We start from the raw sequence: 20,253 nt of genomic DNA, 5'->3' as shown, positions 1-20,253 counted from the left end.
ATCAGATGTGTTCTCACCATAGACTGTATATATAAAGGTTCTCACACAAATATGACCTTTTGGACTTAGAGGACTGGTAATTAATTTCCTCTCACTCTTCGAGCTGCAATATCTTTGTGTAAAGAATGCAGAGACTATTGACTGCATTTACAAATTAACTACATTTTTAAAGCCCTGATTTGGCATTTTGGCAGTCGCAGTTTTGCTTTTTTGCCACCAGTATTGACACATGGTGGTACGAAGGAAAACCAAACTCTTATTAAGACATTTTTACGAGACATTTTGAGACTGTCATGAACTGTTATGGTAGCAGCAATCACACGATGACCATACACTGCTTAATTGTCTATTTACTCTAAATTAGACTGTATCAAGGTGTGTTGAAAAAGACTTGAAGCTAAAGACTGAGACCATAAGCTTGTTTGGAAAATGTTCTCTGGGGTAATAAATGAAGGGAGAAGTAGGTACATTTTCTCATAACCTCATAGGCTTCTATACAATATGTCGCCCCCTGCTGGATATTAGATATAATGCAGTTTAAGGCATTTCTTTGCACTTAACCCTGGATGTTGCCTCTTCGACATTAACAAACACTTGCATCGGCATTAGCTAAGACACAGTAGAGCATAATATGTGTTCAAATGAATCTCCTCGTGAGAATATTCACCAACAAAATGTCTTATTTGTTTCCTATTTGTTTGAGAAAAACTACAGGAAATGATTGAGTCTTTGGTATAAATGAATCTTTGTATTTGTGAGATGACATGTATGTCAATGGAAAGACCAAACGCTATAACCTATGTGGTCTCATAGCATTCATTGACAACAACAAACATGTAATAAATTGAATGTAATATGGTAATCAACGCCATATTACAAAAGCCATGGTTGTGGTTCAGTGTTTTCATGGAGAGTCACTATAAAACACTGTTTTCTTTACACCCATCTGACATAACAAGGCTATATTTAACCTTCTATTCTGCTCAAGTGAACCCTAATTGACGTTTTTAGCATCAGATTGAGTGCACAAAGTAAAAAGGGGCCGTGGTTTCCCTGAAATGTTATTCAGATCAAATGCTGGAAGTGAGAGAAGAGGAGGAGGAGGAGAGGAAGCAGCAGATCATGTGGATAATCATTCCAGGTCAGCGGCTTGATGAGCGAGACACATTAACAAACCGTGCTTTAGTGCAACCGGGGACTCCAGTGGAAAATAAAGGAGGAGAGAGAGAGAAAAGCAGGGGTGGATCGTGGGATGGGAAATTAAAAATGTTGTCAAAAAATGATCAACAAATTACCAAAAATGGTCTTCTGTTGTTGTTTCTGTCGAACACAATTGCTCTGGAAGTCTCTGCAAAGATACTGTTTAGGATGTGGGCCTTTTTTTTAATTTAAAGGTCCCCTATCATCCTGTTCTTCATCAATATATCACAGGTCTCAGATATATCCAGAGCCTGTCTCTGATTGGCTGAAACACCAAACAGATCATTGCAGCATTACCCATAATCCCCTCTGTTTCAGCCCTGTTTCCAAAGTGCTGATTCTCTGTCTGTTACTTTAGATGAAAATAAGGAGCCCCTCCCCACGCCCCTCTGAGAGAGATTTGGTTACAAAGAACTCAATGGTGCTCTAGGAGGAGATTCAGGTGATAAGGTGGGGGGGGGAGGGGGTTACCTTGGTTGCTGATTGGCTAATGGTTACACAAGACAAAACATCGTTATGACATCATCAAGTGGCCAAAATCTGATCAGCTCATTTTCAGACAGGTTTTTATAGAAATGGATCAAAAAGAGAGAGACTCTGTTTTGAATGCAAATGTTCCGTAGATGAAGGCGTAACGCTGCTTGAGTAGTAGTTTGGCTGAGAGATGGAGCAAGTTATACATTTTCAGTGAGTAAAATAGATTTCTGGCAATACAGTCAATCATTATCCTGGTGATTATTTCGCAGATAAACCTAGTAACCCCGCCCCCTTAAAAAAAACGTCTCTTTTGAACGGCTCTCGGAAAGGAACGGAGCCGTAATTCCATCACTAACACCTTGACTCACATCTCCTCAGACATCCACTCGACGCTGACATATTGAAACTGAAACGTCTCAAAAAGCTTCACATTTCTATAATGGAGCAGCGATACAGACGGGGGTAAAAGGGTGGAGCACGGTTTGAAATGAATCCAGCAGGAAAAGGATCAGCAAAGGCAAAACCTATAATATATTTTCTTTCGGCGGGGAATTGCTTCTGGGGGGAAATCATTAAGCGTAACACAAGCCGAGGAATTCCTCCTTCAGGAGTGACGGACGCTAACCTCTCGGATCGTGTTTTATGTAAATGAGGGTCTCTGAAACACGTATCCACGGTGATATTTGCAGATGGTTTGCTTCCTGCTTCCTGTTAATCTGCTCGATGAATCACATCAGCCGAGGCAGAGAGATTAACGCTTCACTCTGAGAGGAAGGCATGATGGATGCTCCTGCTCTCTTTCTGCTGCCCTTTTCCTTGTCTTCCCTCACTCCCATCTCTTTCCCTCCCTCTCTCACTCCCATCTCTTTCCCTCCCTCTGTCACTCCCATCTCTTTCCCTCCCTCTCTCACTCCCATCTCTTTCCCTCCCTCTCTCACTCCCATCTCTTTCCCTCCCTCTCTCACCCCATCTCTTTCCCTCCCTCTCTCACTCCCATCTCTTTCCCTCCCTCTCTCACTCCCATCTCTTTCCCTCCCTCTCTCACTCCCATCTCTTTCCCTCCCTCTCTCACTCCCATCTCTTTCCCTCCCTCTCTCACTCCCATCTCTTTCCCTCCCTCTCTCACTCCCATCTCTTTCCCTCCCTCTCTCACTCCCATCTCTTTCCTCCCTCTCTCCTCCCCTCTCTTTCCCCCCCTCTCACTCCCATCTCTTTCCCTCCCTCTCTCACTCCCATCTCTTTCCCTCCCTCTCTCCCTCCCATCTCTTTCCCTCCCTCTCTCACTCCCATCTCTTTCCCTCCCTCTCTCACTCCCATCTCTTTCCCTCCCTCTCTCACTCCCTCTCTTTCCCTCCCTCTCTCACTCCCTCTCTTTCCCTCCCTCTCTCACTCCCATCTCTTTCCCTCCCTCTCTCACTCCCATCTCTTTCCCTCCCTCTCTCACTTCGGATCCTTTTTACAGACGATCTTTTCCAACCTTCTCTCAGTTCCTCTGTGACTTTCTCTTCAGTCCTTGAACCTTCCTATCAAATATCTTTCTATCTTTTCCTCTTTTGTTATTGTTCCTCCTCCTTTTCCCCCAACCACGCTCTCATCCACACACACACACACACACACACACACACACACACACAAACAACAAACTCTCATCCACACACACACACACACACTCTCATCCACACACACACACTCTCATCCACACACACAAACTCTCATCCACACACACACACACACACACACACACACACACACACACACACACACAAACAACAAACTCTCATCCACACACACACACACACACACACACACACACACACACCACACACACACACCAACACACCACACAACAACTCTCATCAACACACACAACCACTCTCATCCACCACACCCTCTCACACACACACACTCATCCACACACACTCTCATCCACACACACACACTCTCATCCACACACACACACACACTCTCATCCACACACACACACACACTCTCCACACACACAAACACACTCTCACCACCACAACACACACACGCTCTCATCCACACACACACAAACACACACAGACACACACTCTCACCCACACACACACACACAGACACACTCTCATCCACACACAAACAAAGACACTCATCCACACACACACAAACACACACACACCCACACACACACACACACACACACACACACACACACACACACACACACACACAAACAAACACTCTCATCCACACACAAACAAAGACGCTCTCATCCACACACACACACACACTCTCATCCACACACACAAACAAAGACACTCTCATCCACACACACACACACACCCACACACACACACACACTCACACACGCACACACACACACACACACACACACACACACACACACACACACACACATACACACATACACACATACACACACACACACACACACACACTCTCATCCACAAAAATGTATTTTCTTTAGATACCCTATAGATATATTTGTATACTCTCTATATGTATATATTTACAGATGATTTTATTATTAGGGTCTGAGACCTAGGTTCGGCGAAGACCCTATTGAAATCGGTCGATAGGGTTAGGGTTAGGGTTAACCGATAAACCTTTGACCCCCGCAACATATGTGAAAACTCACCAAATTTTGCACGCGCGTCAGAAGTGGTGCAACTTCAGATGTGTAATTGGTTCCGGAACTTTGCGTCAAAAATTGCGTAGGCCACGCCCACTTCCGTTTTTAACGTAAACTCCCCCCACTTTAACTTTCACGTAAACGAACGAAACTCGCTACGCATATCTAGGGTGCGGAGACAAACCAAAAAGCCTCTTGGAGGGGTATACAATAACGTACAGGAAGCCGGCCATTTTGAATTTGGCGTCGGAAAAACGCGATTTATCGCGTTTTTCGTCCTCCGCACGAAATCTATCTTCTCCCAGGGACTTTATCCGTACGACTCGAAATTCGTCGGGTAGCATCTCGAGACATGGGCAATTCAAAGTTATCACGGAAGTTTTTTTCTTTCGCACGGCGTAGCCGTGATTTGGCGCCAAAGTTTGCGTTCGCTCGATGCTAGGCGATCCCTCGCCATGGAACACGATGATGTCATAACGCCAACTGACATACTCAGAACGCCACCAAACTTCACGTGATGGTTAACACTGCAGCCCTGAACAGTTCTACGTTAAATTTGATGTTACTTAATATGGCGTTACCATGGCAACGCATCCCTCGCCATTAAAACACGGTGTCGCTGTAACTCCAATGGACACGGTCCCATCGTCCCCCAATCTTCACTTTTATATCACCGGTCCATGCCTCAACAGCTCTACGTGAAATCTGAGATCTCACCGTATGCCATTTCCATGGCAACGTATCCCTCGCCGTAAAACACAATGTTGTCTTAAGTCAATGGAAAATGATCCAAACTGCACCAGACTTCAGATGATGGCTAATGGTCCGGCCCTCAACAGCTCGACGCCAATTATGGGATGTCATCATATGCCGTTTCCATGGTAACGCATCCCTCGCCATGAAACACAGTGTTGTCATAACTCGATGGAAAATGGTCCAAACTGCACCAGACTTCAGATGACAGTTAATGGTCCGGCCCTCAACACCTCATTATGACAATAGTGAGTTTTCCTCAAAAGCTGTTGCCATGGCAACGCATCCCTCGCCGTTAAGCCCGATATTGCTATAACTCCTGTGTAAATGGTAAAAAAGTGTTCAAATGTCACATGTGTGCTAGCCGTCAAGCCCTCGAGACATATATGTGTCAGTTTTGAGATTTCGTCAAATGTCGTTGCTATGGTAACAACATGGTCGCCGTGAAACACGGTTTTCTCATAACTCCAGTTAACATGCTCCAAACGGCACACAACTTCACAGGTTTGATAACGATGCAGCCCTCAACACATCTAGGCGTATTATGGGGTGTCATCAAATGCCGTTGCCATGGCGACAGATCACTTGCCATCAAACACAATGTTTATGATACTGCTGTAAATCCCATGTACGTTGTCCGATCGGCCTGAAACTTCCCACGTTTGCCAACGGCCGAGTCCTCGAGACACCTAGACACACACATCGACGTGCGGACAACAGCCTGCGGAGCGTCAAAGACCCGCTCAACGCTGCTTGCAGCTTTAATATTCTATTTGATTCTATATTTTTGTTGTTCGCGGTTCCTTTTTTCTGTATTTTTTGTATTCTCTTATCTCGTCTTATTACTTTCTCTTTAGTCCTCTTACCTTCGTATCAATCCTTTTCCCCAACCAGTACCTTTATCTAAAGGCCACTTTACATAAAGCACTATGGAACAATGCAGAAATGTACCTTTTAATAACCCTAAACAATTAGCAAATATTGTACTCACACTACTGCAATAGACTTAAATGACTTATTATTTTAATGCAGCTACTTTCACACTTGTATAATGCAGATAATATCCTACGTTTATATATTTCATCTTCGTAGTAAATTGGTCTATTAATGAGAATTCTGAATTATTCTGTTTATGTTAACATGGGTTTTCTTTAGATACCCTTTAGATATAATTGTCTAGTGTTTGTATGTTTATATTTACAGATTATTATATTATATTTTATTTTATTATACATTTTTGTTTTATTTAATTTATATAATTTGTATTTAATTTAATTTAATTAATCTTTTTTTTCTTTTTATTATTCTATTTTTAACTTTTAATGCTGCAAAAAAATATCCATCTAAATCTAAATGACGCTGCTCAAATTGTTCCAGTATAACTATTTTCCTTATTTAAATCTCCTGCAGTTATTTAGAGACATGTTCACACGACAAAAGGACGAGATAGGGAACTACTTATAAAGGTAGAAGCCCTGCATCAGAGGAGAGCCGCTGTGTTTCCATGACTGCAGAGGAATCATGTGTGACACTGAGATCTGAGATCAGCCCTGACCCAACGTCACAAGGCTGGAGAGACTGAGGTCATGTGACACTCCATCAAACTTAAGATTCCACTCAAGTCACATGACACATCTCAAGGTTCAAGGTTCAAGGTTCTTTATTGTCAAACTGACATAGCTACAGAGTAATTATGTTGTTGAAAATCTTATGTCACAGGCTTCTCCAACAATGCAACATAATAACAATACAGATATATAGTTATAAAATAAAGTGAGTATGTGGAATAGTGCAGTATAAGTCTATATACAAGTTATTGGAATGATATATATTAGATAGTAGATACATATTACTAAGTAGCAGATGAATGTTTTGAAGTTGTTTCAGCAGTTCAATTGTTTAACATCTGTTAAAACGTTCAAATATTTGTAATGTCCTTTAGCGTTGAGACACGATTAAAAGGTCTTAGTGGACTGATAAAGGATTTTTACAGATCTCTTAAACTGAGTTTCCCCACGAAGAATCGTGCAAAAGTAACATTTTAAATGATGTGTTTAAAAGCAATATTTGGAATTAAGAAATGTGGCATTAAAAAAGCACTAACTAAAGGAATCATGTTTGACTCAGAGTGCTCTGTATTCTGAAAAGGGTTAGGCTCATATGAAACGTTGTTCAAATGTTTGACTTATTTATTAAAAAACATGTTTTGATGATGTCGTGGATCCGAAACCTTTAGACACTCAAGACAAGATATAACAAAATAGAAACACAGACACCCTGCTGATTGAAGACATGATTATATTGTTGTACAAGAGTATTAGAGACAGAATACAAAACCACTCTCATTACACTGGTACTTCTGTACCTTTCCACACAGGTGGATGCTCCTCCTCCTCCTCCTCACGTCCCTCCTCCTCCTCCACCTCCTCCTCACGTCCCTCCTCCCCACGTCCCTCCTCCTCCTCCTCATTGTTCCTCCTCCTCACGTCCCTCCTCCCTCCACATTACTCACATGGCAGGGAGAATAAAGCAGAGCATCTGTAATAGTTTAGAGCCGGCACTGAAGGACGAACAGAGGTCGAATAGCATCGCAGCTAATGTGTAAAACGACACCTTGTACGTGTGTGTGTGTGTGTGTGTGTGTGTGTGTGTGTGTGTGTGTGTGTGTGTGTGTGTGTGTGTGTACGTGTGTGTATGTGTGTGTGTGTGTGTGTGTGTGTGTGTGTGTGTGTGTGTGTGTGTGTGTGTGTGTGTGTGTGTTAACAGTAATAGATGGCTTGGTGTGAATACAAGGACAGAACGGGGACATGGGGCGCTAAAAATGGATCGCTACCTGGTGGTCTAACACACACACACACACTTCACATGGCTATGGATACACACGTTGACATACATGCACACACACAAAGTAAAGGCTTTTTTTCCCATCTTTGTGTGTTTTTAGCAACTTTTTTATAGCGCTTTTCTGTCCTTTCATTAATCCTTAAATGGGCATTCATATATAAATGTTTGGGGAAATTAATTGATTGCTATTTCGTATATAACACCCATATTGCACTGTTATTACCCCCATATGACACACATTTTACTCCGTTATTACACCCATATTAGACCCTTATTACACCCATGTTTTACTCATGTTACAGTTATTAAACCCATATAAGACTGTTATTACACCCATATTACACCCACGTGACACCAATATTACACCCATATTACACATTTATACACCCCTATTACACCATTATTAAACACTAATATTACTCTGTTATTACACCCATGTTGCCCCATTATTACACCTTTATTATACCCATGGTACACTGTTATAACATCCCGTATTACACTAGTATTAGACCTGTATTACACATTTATACACCACTATTACACCATTATTGAACCTGTATTACATTAATATTATTCTGTTATTACTCCCATGGTACACCCTTATTGTATCCATGTGTTACCCATGTTACACTGTTATTAAACCCATATTACACTAGTATTAGACCCGTATTACAGCCATCTAACACCAATATTACACTGTTATGACATCCCATATTACACTAGTATTAGACCCATATTACAGCCATCTAACACCAATATTACACTGTTATTAAAATTGCATTACACCCATGTTACACCCTTAGTATACCCATGTTACGCTGTTATTAAACTCATATAAGGCTGTTATTAGACCAATATTGCACCTATGTAACACCCTTGTTACACCATTATTACACCTGTAGTATACCCATGGTACACTGTTATAACATCCCATATTACACTGTTATGAGACCCTTATTACACCCATTTTACACATGGACACATCCTGTCATATGAGTGTATCCCCCAGCATGCACAAACCATTTAAATGTTAACCGATATTTGCATTTATTGGTTTATTGACCATGTGTTGTGTCCCCGTCCCTCTGCTGGCAGCTAAAGGCTGGTGCAACAGACGAGAGTTGAGTTTTTACGGGCTGCTTGATTTGTAGTTGCTGCAGAGGTTTTGCGTCCGTCGTTAAAACCTCCTGCTGCCAACACTTCCTCCGGGTGTTTTCAGATCACAAAATGATCCTTTTTTTTCTACCCACAATGCACTGGAAAGACTCCCTGCTGATTATCTTTTCCATGGGGGACTCAAGTCGTATCCATGCATGAATATTTTGACATAAAAAACAACATGACTCTTAATCATCAAGAGGGCTTTCTGTTTGCTAATTTCTAATTTCATGGGGGTTGTTTTAAACTTTGAAGGGCACTTTGAAATGCTTTCTATTTCCCTCTCACAAACACACACACACACACACACACACACACACACACACACACACACACACACACACACACACACACACACACACACACACACACACACACACACCTTGTAGTGTTTGTGTCGGACTCTGAACCAGATAAGGAAGTCATTGTGTCTCCGGTAATGAAAGGCAGCGTGACGGTGCAGATAGGATTTTCAATATCTCTTTTATTTCGATAAAACACGTGCACGCTCACCGTCCTCGGGATAAATCACGTGCACGCTCGCCATAACCTTGAGTACAAGCGCATGTCAATCAATCCAATCCATTCACCCTCACCCCCTCCATCTCTCCGTGATAAACGCGCTCTGTGTTCGGCTTCATCTTGTATTGATGACTTTTACTGAAAGAAAAAAAGTGAGACACGCACGAGCGAAGTGATCGATGTTCAGATCATGATTTATGAGTCCACCGTTTTGGAGCTTTTTGTGTCGAAGTTATCTGGCGCTGAAAACATGATTAGTGGGTGAAGAAGAGAAGGATTGATTGAATATGTTTTACACTTTTTCTTCTGAATCATATAGCTCCAGTTAAACCAGGTTAAAGGGGACATATTCTGCTGATGTTCAGGTGTATATCAGTATGTAGTGTCTCTACTTTAAAGAGTACCTCTCCTGCTGATGTTCAGGTGTATATCAGTATGTAGTGTCTCTACTTTAAAGAGTACCTCTCCTGCTGATGTTCAGGTGTATATCAGTATGTAGTGTCTCTACTTTAAAGAGTCCTCTCCTGCTGATGTTCAGGTGTATATCAGTATGTAGTGTCTCTACTTTAAAGAGTCCTCTCCTGCTGATGTTCAGGTGTATATCAGTATGTAGTGGCTCTACTTTAAAGAGTCCTCTGCTACTGATGTTCAGGTGTATATCAGTATGTAGTGTCTCTACTTTAAAGAGTACCTCTCCTGCTGATGTTCAGGTGTGTATCAGTATGTAGTGTCTCTACTTTAAAGAGTCCTCTCCTGCTGATGTTCAGGTGTATATCAGTACGTAGTGTCTCTACTTTAAAGAGTCCTCTCCTGCTGATGTTCAGGTGTATATCAGTATGTAGTGTCTCTACTTTAAAGAGTCCTCTCCTGCTGATGTTCAGGTGTATATCAGTATGTAGTGTCTCTACTTTAAAGAGTCCTCTCCTGCTGATGTTCAGGTGTATATCAGTATGTAGTGTCTCTACTTTAAAGAGTCCTCTCCTGCTGATGTTCAGGTGTACAGTATATCAGTATGTAGTGTCTCTACTTTAAAGAGTCCTCTCCTGCTGATGTTCAGGTGTATATCAGTATGTAGTGTCTCTACTTTAAAGAGTACCTCTCCTGCTGATGTTCAGGTGTATATCAGTATGTAGTGTCTCTACTTTAAAGAGTACCTCTCCTGCTGATGTTCAGGTGTATATCAGTATGTAGTGTCTCTACTTTAAAGAGTCCTCTCCTGCTGATGTTCAGGTGTATATCAGTATGTAGTGTCTCTACTTTAAAGAGTCCTCTCCTGCTGATGTTCAGGTGTATATCAGTATGTAGTGTCTCTACTTTAAAGAGTACCTCTCCTGCTGATGTTCAGGTGTGTATCAGTATGTAGTGTCTCTACTTTAAAGAGTCCTCTCCTGCTGATGTTCAGGTGTATATCAGTACGTAGTGTCTCTACTTTAAAGAGTCCTCTCCTGCTGATGTTCAGGTGTATATCAGTATGTAGTGTCTCTACTTTAAAGAGTCCTCTCCTGCTGATGTTCAGGTGTATATCAGTATGTAGTGTCTCTACTTTAAAGAGTCCTCTCCTGCTGATGTTCAGGTGTATATCAGTATGTAGTGTCTCTACTTTAAAGAGTCCTCTCCTGCTGATGTTCAGGTGTACAGTATATCAGTATGTAGTGTCTCTACTTTAAAGAGTCCTCTCCTGCTGATGTTCAGGTGTATATCAGTATGTAGTGTCTCTACTTTAAAGAGTACCTCTCCTGCTGATGTTCAGGTGTGTATCAGTATGTAGTGTCTCTACTTTAAAGAGTCCTCTCCTGCTGATGTTCAGGTGTATATCAGTATGTAGTGTCTCTACTTTAAAGAGTCCTCTCCTGCTGATGTTCAGGTGTATATCAGTATGTAGTGTCTCTACTTTAAAGAGTCCTCTCCTGCTGATGTTCAGGTGTATATCAGTATGTAGTGTCTCTACTTTAAAGAGTCCTCTCCTGCTGATGTTCAGGTGTACAGTATATCAGTATGTAGTGTCTCTACTTTAAAGAGTCCTCTCCTGCTGATGTTCAGGTGTATATCAGTACGTAGTGTCTCTACTTTAAAGAGTACCTCTCCTGCTGATGTTCAGGTGTGTATCAGTATGTAGTGTCTCTACTTTAAAGAGTCCTCTCCTGCTGATGTTCAGGTGTATATCAGTATGTAGTGTCTCTACTTTAAAGAGTCCTCTCCTGCTGATGTTCAGGTGTATATCAGTATGTAGTGTCTCTACTTTAAAGAGTCCTCTCCTGCTGATGTTCAGGTGTATATCAGTATGTAGTGTCTCTACTTTAAAGAGTCCTCTCCTGCTGATGTTCAGGTGTATATCAGTATGTAGTGTCTCTACTTTAAAGAGTCCTCTCCTGCTGATGTTCAGGTGTATATCAGTATGTAGTGTCTCTACTTTAAAGAGTAGTTCCTAACAGCCTGAGTGTTGCCCTGATGTGTTTCAGGAGGACGAGACAGGGCCATACACACACACACACACACACACACACACACACACACACACACACACACACACACACACACACACACACACACACACACACACACACACACACACACACACAGCTCCAACAGTAACGTGTTTTCTCTGTGTTTCAGGAGGACGAGACAGGCGAGGGCCGCTTCAGTTTCCCGGGTTACGGCATGGGTCCCGCGTGCCTCCAGAACAAAGACGGCATGGCCATCAAAGGAAACAACAACAACGCCCCGCCCACCACCAACCCGGGGGAGAAGACCATCGACGAGATGAAGAAGCTGTTCATCGGCCGGGCCAAACGCATCGACACCGTTTCCCGCGTGGCCTTCCCCCTCGTCTTCCTCATTTTTAACACTTTCTACTGGATCACTTACAAGATCATCCGCAGCGAGGACATCCACAACATGACTTAGTCGAGAGGCGGAGGAGGAGGAAAACAGTGCGAAGAAGACGAGAACGGAGAGAGATGACTTCAAAAGGAGAGATCATTCTTTGCTGCCCTGATTTTCGCGCCTCCTTTCCTTCACTTCCTCGAGGATAAGTTGCTTTTTCGCCTCCCTCAACCCCTCCTAATAGACATTATTTATTGCTTTCTTTCCCCTTTATTCTCCTCCCAGAATCCCAACTCACTCCGGCTCTTTACACCTCCTGAATAATCCGGAACCAGTGCAATAGCAATGCAGTAAAATGCATGATATATGAATGTGGCAATATATTAATGAAAAAGATGACAAAGCAAACAGACTCTTTGGAGCCCAACAAACTGTGTGGGATTGGACGGAGACAGATATATAATTCTATATGAAAAAGAGATGTCGGGACGGGGGTGGGGGATGTACGAGAAGCAGTGTAATATACTCATATATCTATCATAAAACGGAGAAAAAAATAACTTTATTTGCAAAGGCGGGCATCTGGAAAATGAGGGATTTTTTCACAACCCCACCAAAAAAAAGGGAAGAAGGCAGATTGGTGCTTCCATTAAATAAATCGATGCAAGGATCACGCATTCTATATATCTAGATTTGCTTCAAAATGTGTATTGCAAGCACTCCTCAACGCTTTTTCCTCCCCGCCAACAAACCTCCGACTGAAAGAGAGGTTTTTCTCTGCTGCCGCTGTCAAACGTACGACTGGACAAACGGAAAAAATATCGTGAAACACTGAAACGGGCAGTGCTGATTTTGAGACAAAATATCAAATGTATCTGTGGTGTTCCTCTACTTGTCCTTAATTTATTTCATATGTGTTTCTTAATTTATGTGCCAAGTAAACATGTCGCTGTGCAGCTTTTTTCTCAAGAGGAAGGCGGATTGTTGGACGTCGAATCGATCGGCGTTTCCTCACGAAGCTTCTTCAGGATTTTTCTTTTTGTTTAAATCCCTGGATTTCCTCGTTGTGTTTATGGGGGACAGAACCACAGATATGTTTACATCCTTATTAGTGCTTCCTTGCTTTGACCCCGCCTTAATGTGACACCCTTCCCCCAGCTGAGAGGACATATTGTAGTAAATTGAAACAGATTATAGCACCTGTTATACCTTAATTAACTGTATTTCCATCTCATTCACTGTAGCTGCGAGCGTCTTCATTTGTGAAAAAGCTTCATGGAGAATTAAAAAACTGGATTTATTTTTGCCATTGCCATTTTGGACGGGATTCGATCATTCTGCAGGTTTTGATTTCATCTTTTTTGATTTGCGCCAGGCTTCTCTATGCAATGATCAGTATATGCAATTATGATTTTGCCTTCCTTTCAGCGACGCCATCTCAAAACGTTTGTGAGTTGTTGCTGCCCCATTCATCCCTAAACAAACTGTCAATCTTACCGGTAAATATTGAAGCAATGCGGGAAGATAGAGCGATAAAACAAAGTCAATAATTGCCAAATTCAGGAGGGACTTTCGCCTCAGGCATGAAGAAATCAGCAGCAAACAGACTGAGTTTTCAAAATTGGAAAGAGAGGTCACAAAAGTGGATAAAAGTATTTTTCTGCGCGAGCCGTTTTCCAGTTTTCTAAGACAAAACTCAAGAGGAACAAATGATAATGACGCTGAGATGTATTTTGTTTATGCAAAGTAAACATGTGTTGTGTTCAAAGTCAAAGTAGTGACTGTAGTAACACAGAGAATCCGAGGAAATCCCAGTTTAAGTGTTAACCACTCGTCCACCAGCAGAACGACAGGAAATAGATCCTTTATAGCTTCTAATTGAACAAGAAATCAACGCCGATCTTCAATATCCAATCACGTTGCTTAATTGTTTGCCTGACTGAGCATTGTAATTGGGTTCTTTGTAGGTAATAACATAAATGTGATAGGCAAAAACCTCAAAATCAGTTTTTACCGCCAGTGAAATGACTCCCAAAAAGGGGCGGGGCTCTCATCTAAAAGGCGATAAGGTTAACCAGATTACGTTTAGAAATAAAAGACCTCACATACAGGAAAACATGGTTTAATTCCAGTTAAAATCTCCATTAAAACGTCTCGTGTCAAAATGTTTAAGCCCCGGTAACAACTTGGTTTTGACGCAAAACCAAAGATGATTTTTTTAATACATTTCTCGTGTCGTTGTCATTGCCTTTTGCTGCTGCTGTCGCGGGGCAAGTGGTTCTAGATGTTGCTGCAGGATGTGAAATCATATTCATTTTGTGTTTTCAATATGATTGCCAGATGCAGTATTGCCAGATTAACTTCAGATATTTAAATGAAATGATATAATATATATATAAAGGCATATTTTGATATGAAACATGTATGTATTTTCCCTCAACAATCTTGTATTTCCTTATTTTTTAAACACCACCCACCTATCCATTAATCCCTATCCCTTTCCAAATTATTGCAGTGTGTAAAAGAGAGTCTAAATTTACTACTATGACTTTTAATTCATTATTATTATCAAAGTGTGTAAAACTGATCCGAAGGGCTATGCCACGCACATACATCCTTCTGTTCTGAGTCCAAAATGTCATCATTTTAAAGTGGAAGTGCCATAGCGTCATTGCAAAAACTATGCATTTAATTCAGTAACTCATTCCCAGTAAATCTTTTTAGGGCCATGATCACCTAGGATGCTTTATTTTTCGCTCTTTTTAATGCAAACAGTTTGCATTTAGGTTGTAAACCATCAGATTTAGACAAAGTTGAAATTAGAAGTATTAACGTTTTGTCTTTTAGCTTTATGGCGAACAGTATTAGCTTAATAGCATCCGTCCTTTTAGCGAAGCAACTCTACATGTAGCTTTATGAAGTCCAAATAATAACAACATTACAATTTCTTTACCTAAAACCTCCCGATATCAACTATTTAGCAAGGAAATGCAGCAAGACGTAGCGGGAGTATCTAGCTAGTCAGCAAAGCTAGCTAGCATACATGATACTTAGCTAGCTGTGAATGAAATTCGTGCAACTTTTAGATTGAATTTATTTGTTTATCCAAATTACATTGTGGTATTTTTACGTGCTAGCACTCCAACAACAAGTCCCAAGTTTTTCATAAATGCTAAAGTTATTATGTCGTCTCTTATGTCCAAATAAAAAACATTACAGTTTCTCTAGCTAAAACTGCCAGAAATCAACTATTTGGCTTACAGCTGTAGAGAGAAACGTAGCAAGACGTAGAGAGAGTAGGCACAGAGTACTTTAGCTAGCTTTATAGGACATTCGTGCAACGTTTAGAAAGCATTTCTTTGTTTTTCCAAATGTCACCCTTTTATTTTGGTCTTTATTTCATGCTAGCATCACAGTTAGCACTCCAACAAAAACTAAGAGGACCAGTCAGAAAAGCTAGCTAGCATACATGCTATTAAGCTAGCTGTGAGTGATGTGTGTGCAACTTTTTAGATAGCATTACTTTATTTCATGGTAAAAAAAGGTTTTTCAGAATATTTTCTAAACTTGTCCTGCTAGCTACCTCAACTCTTATGCTAAAGTACGTACACGCAACATAGCAATATATAAGAGGAACAGGCATGGACTTTAATCAGGTAAAGGGAATTTAGGAACTATTTTAACCAATTACAGATTTTTGTTGAAGGCAGCGCAAGCTATTAACGATATGTAGCACATGCTTACAAGTACGCAAAATGTGTTCTTCATACAAATGAGTGCATTTTAAGAAAGTAAGATTTAAAAAATATGTATCTTTTGAGAGTATAGCAGCTTCGTAATAAACCAGCAAAAGTAAAAACAAGAGGATGCCAAGGAGTTCAAGGAGTTTAATTGGAAACGCCAAAATAAATGATTGCTAATCAAGAAATAAATATATATTTTGTTGACTTTGAGCTCCCTAAAAACCAACAACAGTAAAAAAAAAAACTCAATAAGAGGATGCTAAAGAGTTGATGATAGAGACGGCCTTTTACGTTTTCATTGGAAATTCCCAACTAAATGGTTGCTAATCAAGAAATAAATATAGATGTTGTTGACTCAAATATTATCTAGCATCCCTTTGAGTCCCTTCAGAGTGATTGTATGTCATATAGATGAAAAACCGTGCATCATTTGAGACTAGAGAACTCCGTAAAAAAACATAAAAGTAAAAAAAAACTGCAATAAGTGGATGCTAAAGAGTTGGTGACAGAGGCGGCCTTTTACGTTTTCATTGGAAATGCCATAATAAATGGAGAAGTAAATATAGATTTTGTTGATTTTGGATCATCAAATATAACTTAGCATCACTTGGAGTCCCTTCAGAGTGACTGTATGTCAAAGACAGTCAGAAAACAACCCCTTTTGTTCCCTGTTTTTTCGCCTCCTCTCTGATCACGGCCTGGGAAAGCTCGGCCTAATTAAGATCCTTATTATTTGTATGTATGTTTCTTCTGTGCCATAGACACTGCATCTGGAATAAGTGAGAAGCACTGTCCTGTCCTCATTTTGCCAACAGCAGTCGTCCATTTTTCTAGAGCTTACATATCTTCTCGTGCCATATGGGGGTTGAATATGCAACTGAGAAACAACGAGGACCTATAAAGCATATCATGCATTCATTCAACTACCATGTTTACATGATTCATACCCTTTTTTCCTCAGGCGTGGGTGTTGTGTATACCATAGTCATTTTAGAGCTTTGTCATAGGCCTCACATCATTGTATTAATCATTGTTATACTGTGTGGGTTGGGGGGAGGGGAGGGTTCATAACATGAGATAGAAACTGGGTTTATATTGCATTACGTTGAGATGTGATGCATTCGGACTGAACAATGGGAGATGTGTTTTTTTCGGACGTTTATAAAAAAATCCTTAGGTTCTGACTGGATTTTAAAGTAGCATGGTTTGATTTGTCGGCGATTAATGACTCTATTGGTTTCCGGGGGTTTGGGTTTCTCTTGTATTTTATTGTATGTATTGTACAATCCGAAAGGGAGACGGGACAAATACAGTGAAGCTGCTGTGAACTTAAAGGAAACATTATTATGATTAATATATTTATTTATTTATTTTTCTTTGCACAAGTTGGAATGGCCTTAATTTTTTTGCTTTTACTTGCTTCTATTGTGTATTGGCACAAAGTGCACCCGTTTGATTTTTAGCAGAAATGCTCATTACGATGCTTATAATCCGAAAAAGTGCACATCGAAGCAGGATGATATAAAAAAAATATATAAGAAAAGTTCAGCAAATCCTTTTTATTTTTCATTAATCTGAGAAAAACAATATTTTGCATGACTATAAATACAATGGCAGATATTTTGGCTTGTACAAAAAAATGTGAAGCAATTTGAAGAGAAAAAAAGAATGTACCGTTTCTGCTGTATCTGTATATATCTAAATATTTATTGAAATATGTCATACTACTAATTCTATTAACGATTAAAGGTTTTCTGAACAAAATCTCTTTACCTGTTTTTTGAAAATTGTCATGGTTGTTGGAGGAGTTGGATCTTCTGCTTTCTGTTACTCGACTCAAGGATCTGTGTAATCATTCAAGAAAAAGTATTAAAAATTGCAAATAAATCCTTCGTGGGGGGCGTCGTTATTCACTGACATCCCTCTGAGTTTCAGCGACATTTCTCAACAGCTGTGCTATCCTGATTGGTTGGGTTTGGAAAATATATTGGAGACATGCATGTATATTTTGCCTGAATGATTTCCCTATACTCTCTAGAAAGTCTTTGTCCAGAAGTGTATCTCCACTGGTGCCGAAAAGAGAGCATGCAGCACTTTATTTGACTATTTGATGAACATATGGGTTCACCTGCTGAATTAAAAACAGAACAGATGAAGCAAAGAAAGTGAAAACCATAAAGCAGATTCAGAAAGTAGAGATATATTCACACTGAAAGTATTAGAGAACAGAACAGCTGACAGAGACGAGAGAACAGCTGATCCTTTACAACAAACACTATATGCTCTTTTTAGGTTTTACCAACACTGTAATCCTGCTAGAAATCCACAGTTTTTAGATATAACAGTAATCTGATGTCACTTTAAGGGATACAGATACCTTTTTTTTAAAGCAGAGCACCTGTAATAGTTTAGAGCCGGCACTGAAGGACGAACAGAGGTCGAATAGCATCGCGGCTAATGTGTAAAAAGACACCTTGTACGTGTGTGTGTGTGTGTGTGTGTGTGTGTGTGTGTGTGTGTGTGTGTGTGTGTGTGTGCGTGTCTGTGTGTGTCTGTGCGTGTGTGTGTGTGTCTACAGTGTGTGTGTTGGGGTGTGTGTGTTTGTGCATGTGTATATTTGTGTACAGTGTGTGTGTGTGTGTGTGTGTGTGTGTGTGTGTGGGTGTGTGTGTGTGTGTGTGTGTGTGTGTGTGTGGGTGTGTGTGTGTGTGTGTGTGTGTGTGTGTGTGTGTGTGTGTGCTCGGGGTCTTGCTGCCAGCTGGACCAGAACATGCTGGAAGCCACAAACACTGATAGTGTGTGTGTTTAACAGCAGGAGGCCCTCACACTGCATACTGATCCATCACACAGCACGGGGACCGGCTGCTGAGACTCAGAGGTCAAAGGGTCAAACCCCAAATGCATTAATGAGACCAGTAAGAGACCAGTGTTCACACATGCAGTCTTTTACTGGCATTAAGCTGCTTCTCCCAGAGTTTCACCAGAAAACACTCCCATAGCATTTTGTTGTTTCCATGACAAAGATATCCTGTGTCTCATCACTGTTGTGTGACTTTATTTTCTCATCTGTCTATGCTATTATATATTTGTTTGACATGGTTTTTTCACCGTGAATGACCACCAGAAGACGCTTCCTCTCACTTTGTCTGATTGAGCTTCAGTCTGACAGCCGTAGCGAGAAGGACGAACAGCGTATGATAAGATAAGATGGAACTTTATGTATCCCCTTTGTGGAAATGCAGGCGTTTATAGCAGCAACAGGGTCAGAGTGAAAAACAGGATTCACACAAGGTAGAAATAAAGATAAAATGGAGACAAAAGTCACTCTCTCACAGGTAGCAGCTTCCAGTGTCCGTCCGGCCGATCTGCTCAAAGAAACAGACTTTTTTCGGTCGGAAAGTTTCACGGTCAAAAACAAGCCCTTCTGCCAATTTATACAGTGACGTCACCCACCGGTGCTTTTATGAAAAATGTGCAAATGTTATCAATTAAGATAATTTGGAGCGGCCGCAGAAAAAAAGGTGGAGCATTCAGAGACAACGCTGGGTGCTTTTTCTCAAGGAGCTCACATGTGACAGCAGGCAACAGCTTCTCATTGGTATCAATACAAAAATAAAAGGGTGCTTGCGCTCAGAAAAAGGCGCTATGTGGACATAGACCCTTAGTGCCAAATGTACACTTAGATCCAGAGATATATCATCATGTGTTGAATAGCCACTGTATTTGTTAGCAATGAAACGATAAAGTCCCAGGATTCTCCAAAGTTAAATTAAATCAAAGTTTTGTAACAACTGCAGAATAAAATAAAAGGTACATCTATGTGCTTTTATTTAAAAATGAAGCTTTTCAGTTTGGAAAGTTTGGACTCATTTTATTTATTATTCAGTACGTAATTGCAATTATTACATGGTTTAGTTGAATACTCGATTCTGATTGGTCAATTCAGAACACGTGACACGTTGTTAATCCAGTAGTACAGACCGCTGTCAAGGACTTATTGACCGTTGTTAAGGACATCGGCACAAAGAAGCCCGTTCGATTGATCTGTATACAGTTTGGCCGAAAAGCAAACTGCATGCTTGGCGTCGGGCTCGTGATCTG

General features: G+C 40.8%; 1 protein-coding gene across 1 annotated transcript in view; it reads left to right on the top strand.

Moving 5' to 3' along the window:
* Positions 1-18,027, top strand: part of glra1 (glycine receptor, alpha 1) — a 156,485-nt gene extending 138,458 nt beyond the window's left edge. Inside the window, exon 11 of the mRNA XM_034117747.1 lies at positions 12,200-18,027. Coding sequence (XP_033973638.1) covers positions 12,200-12,490 — 291 coding nt within the window. The 3' untranslated portion in view covers positions 12,491-18,027. The remainder of the gene's footprint in view (positions 1-12,199) is intronic.
* Positions 18,028-20,253: the final 2,226 nt, after the last annotated feature.

The sequence above is a fragment of the Trematomus bernacchii genome, unplaced genomic scaffold (genome assembly GCF_902827165.1).
Source record: "Trematomus bernacchii unplaced genomic scaffold, fTreBer1.1, whole genome shotgun sequence".
NCBI lineage: Eukaryota > Metazoa > Chordata > Actinopteri > Perciformes > Nototheniidae > Trematomus > Trematomus bernacchii.
This window is presented reverse-complemented; position numbering and strand designations above follow the sequence as displayed.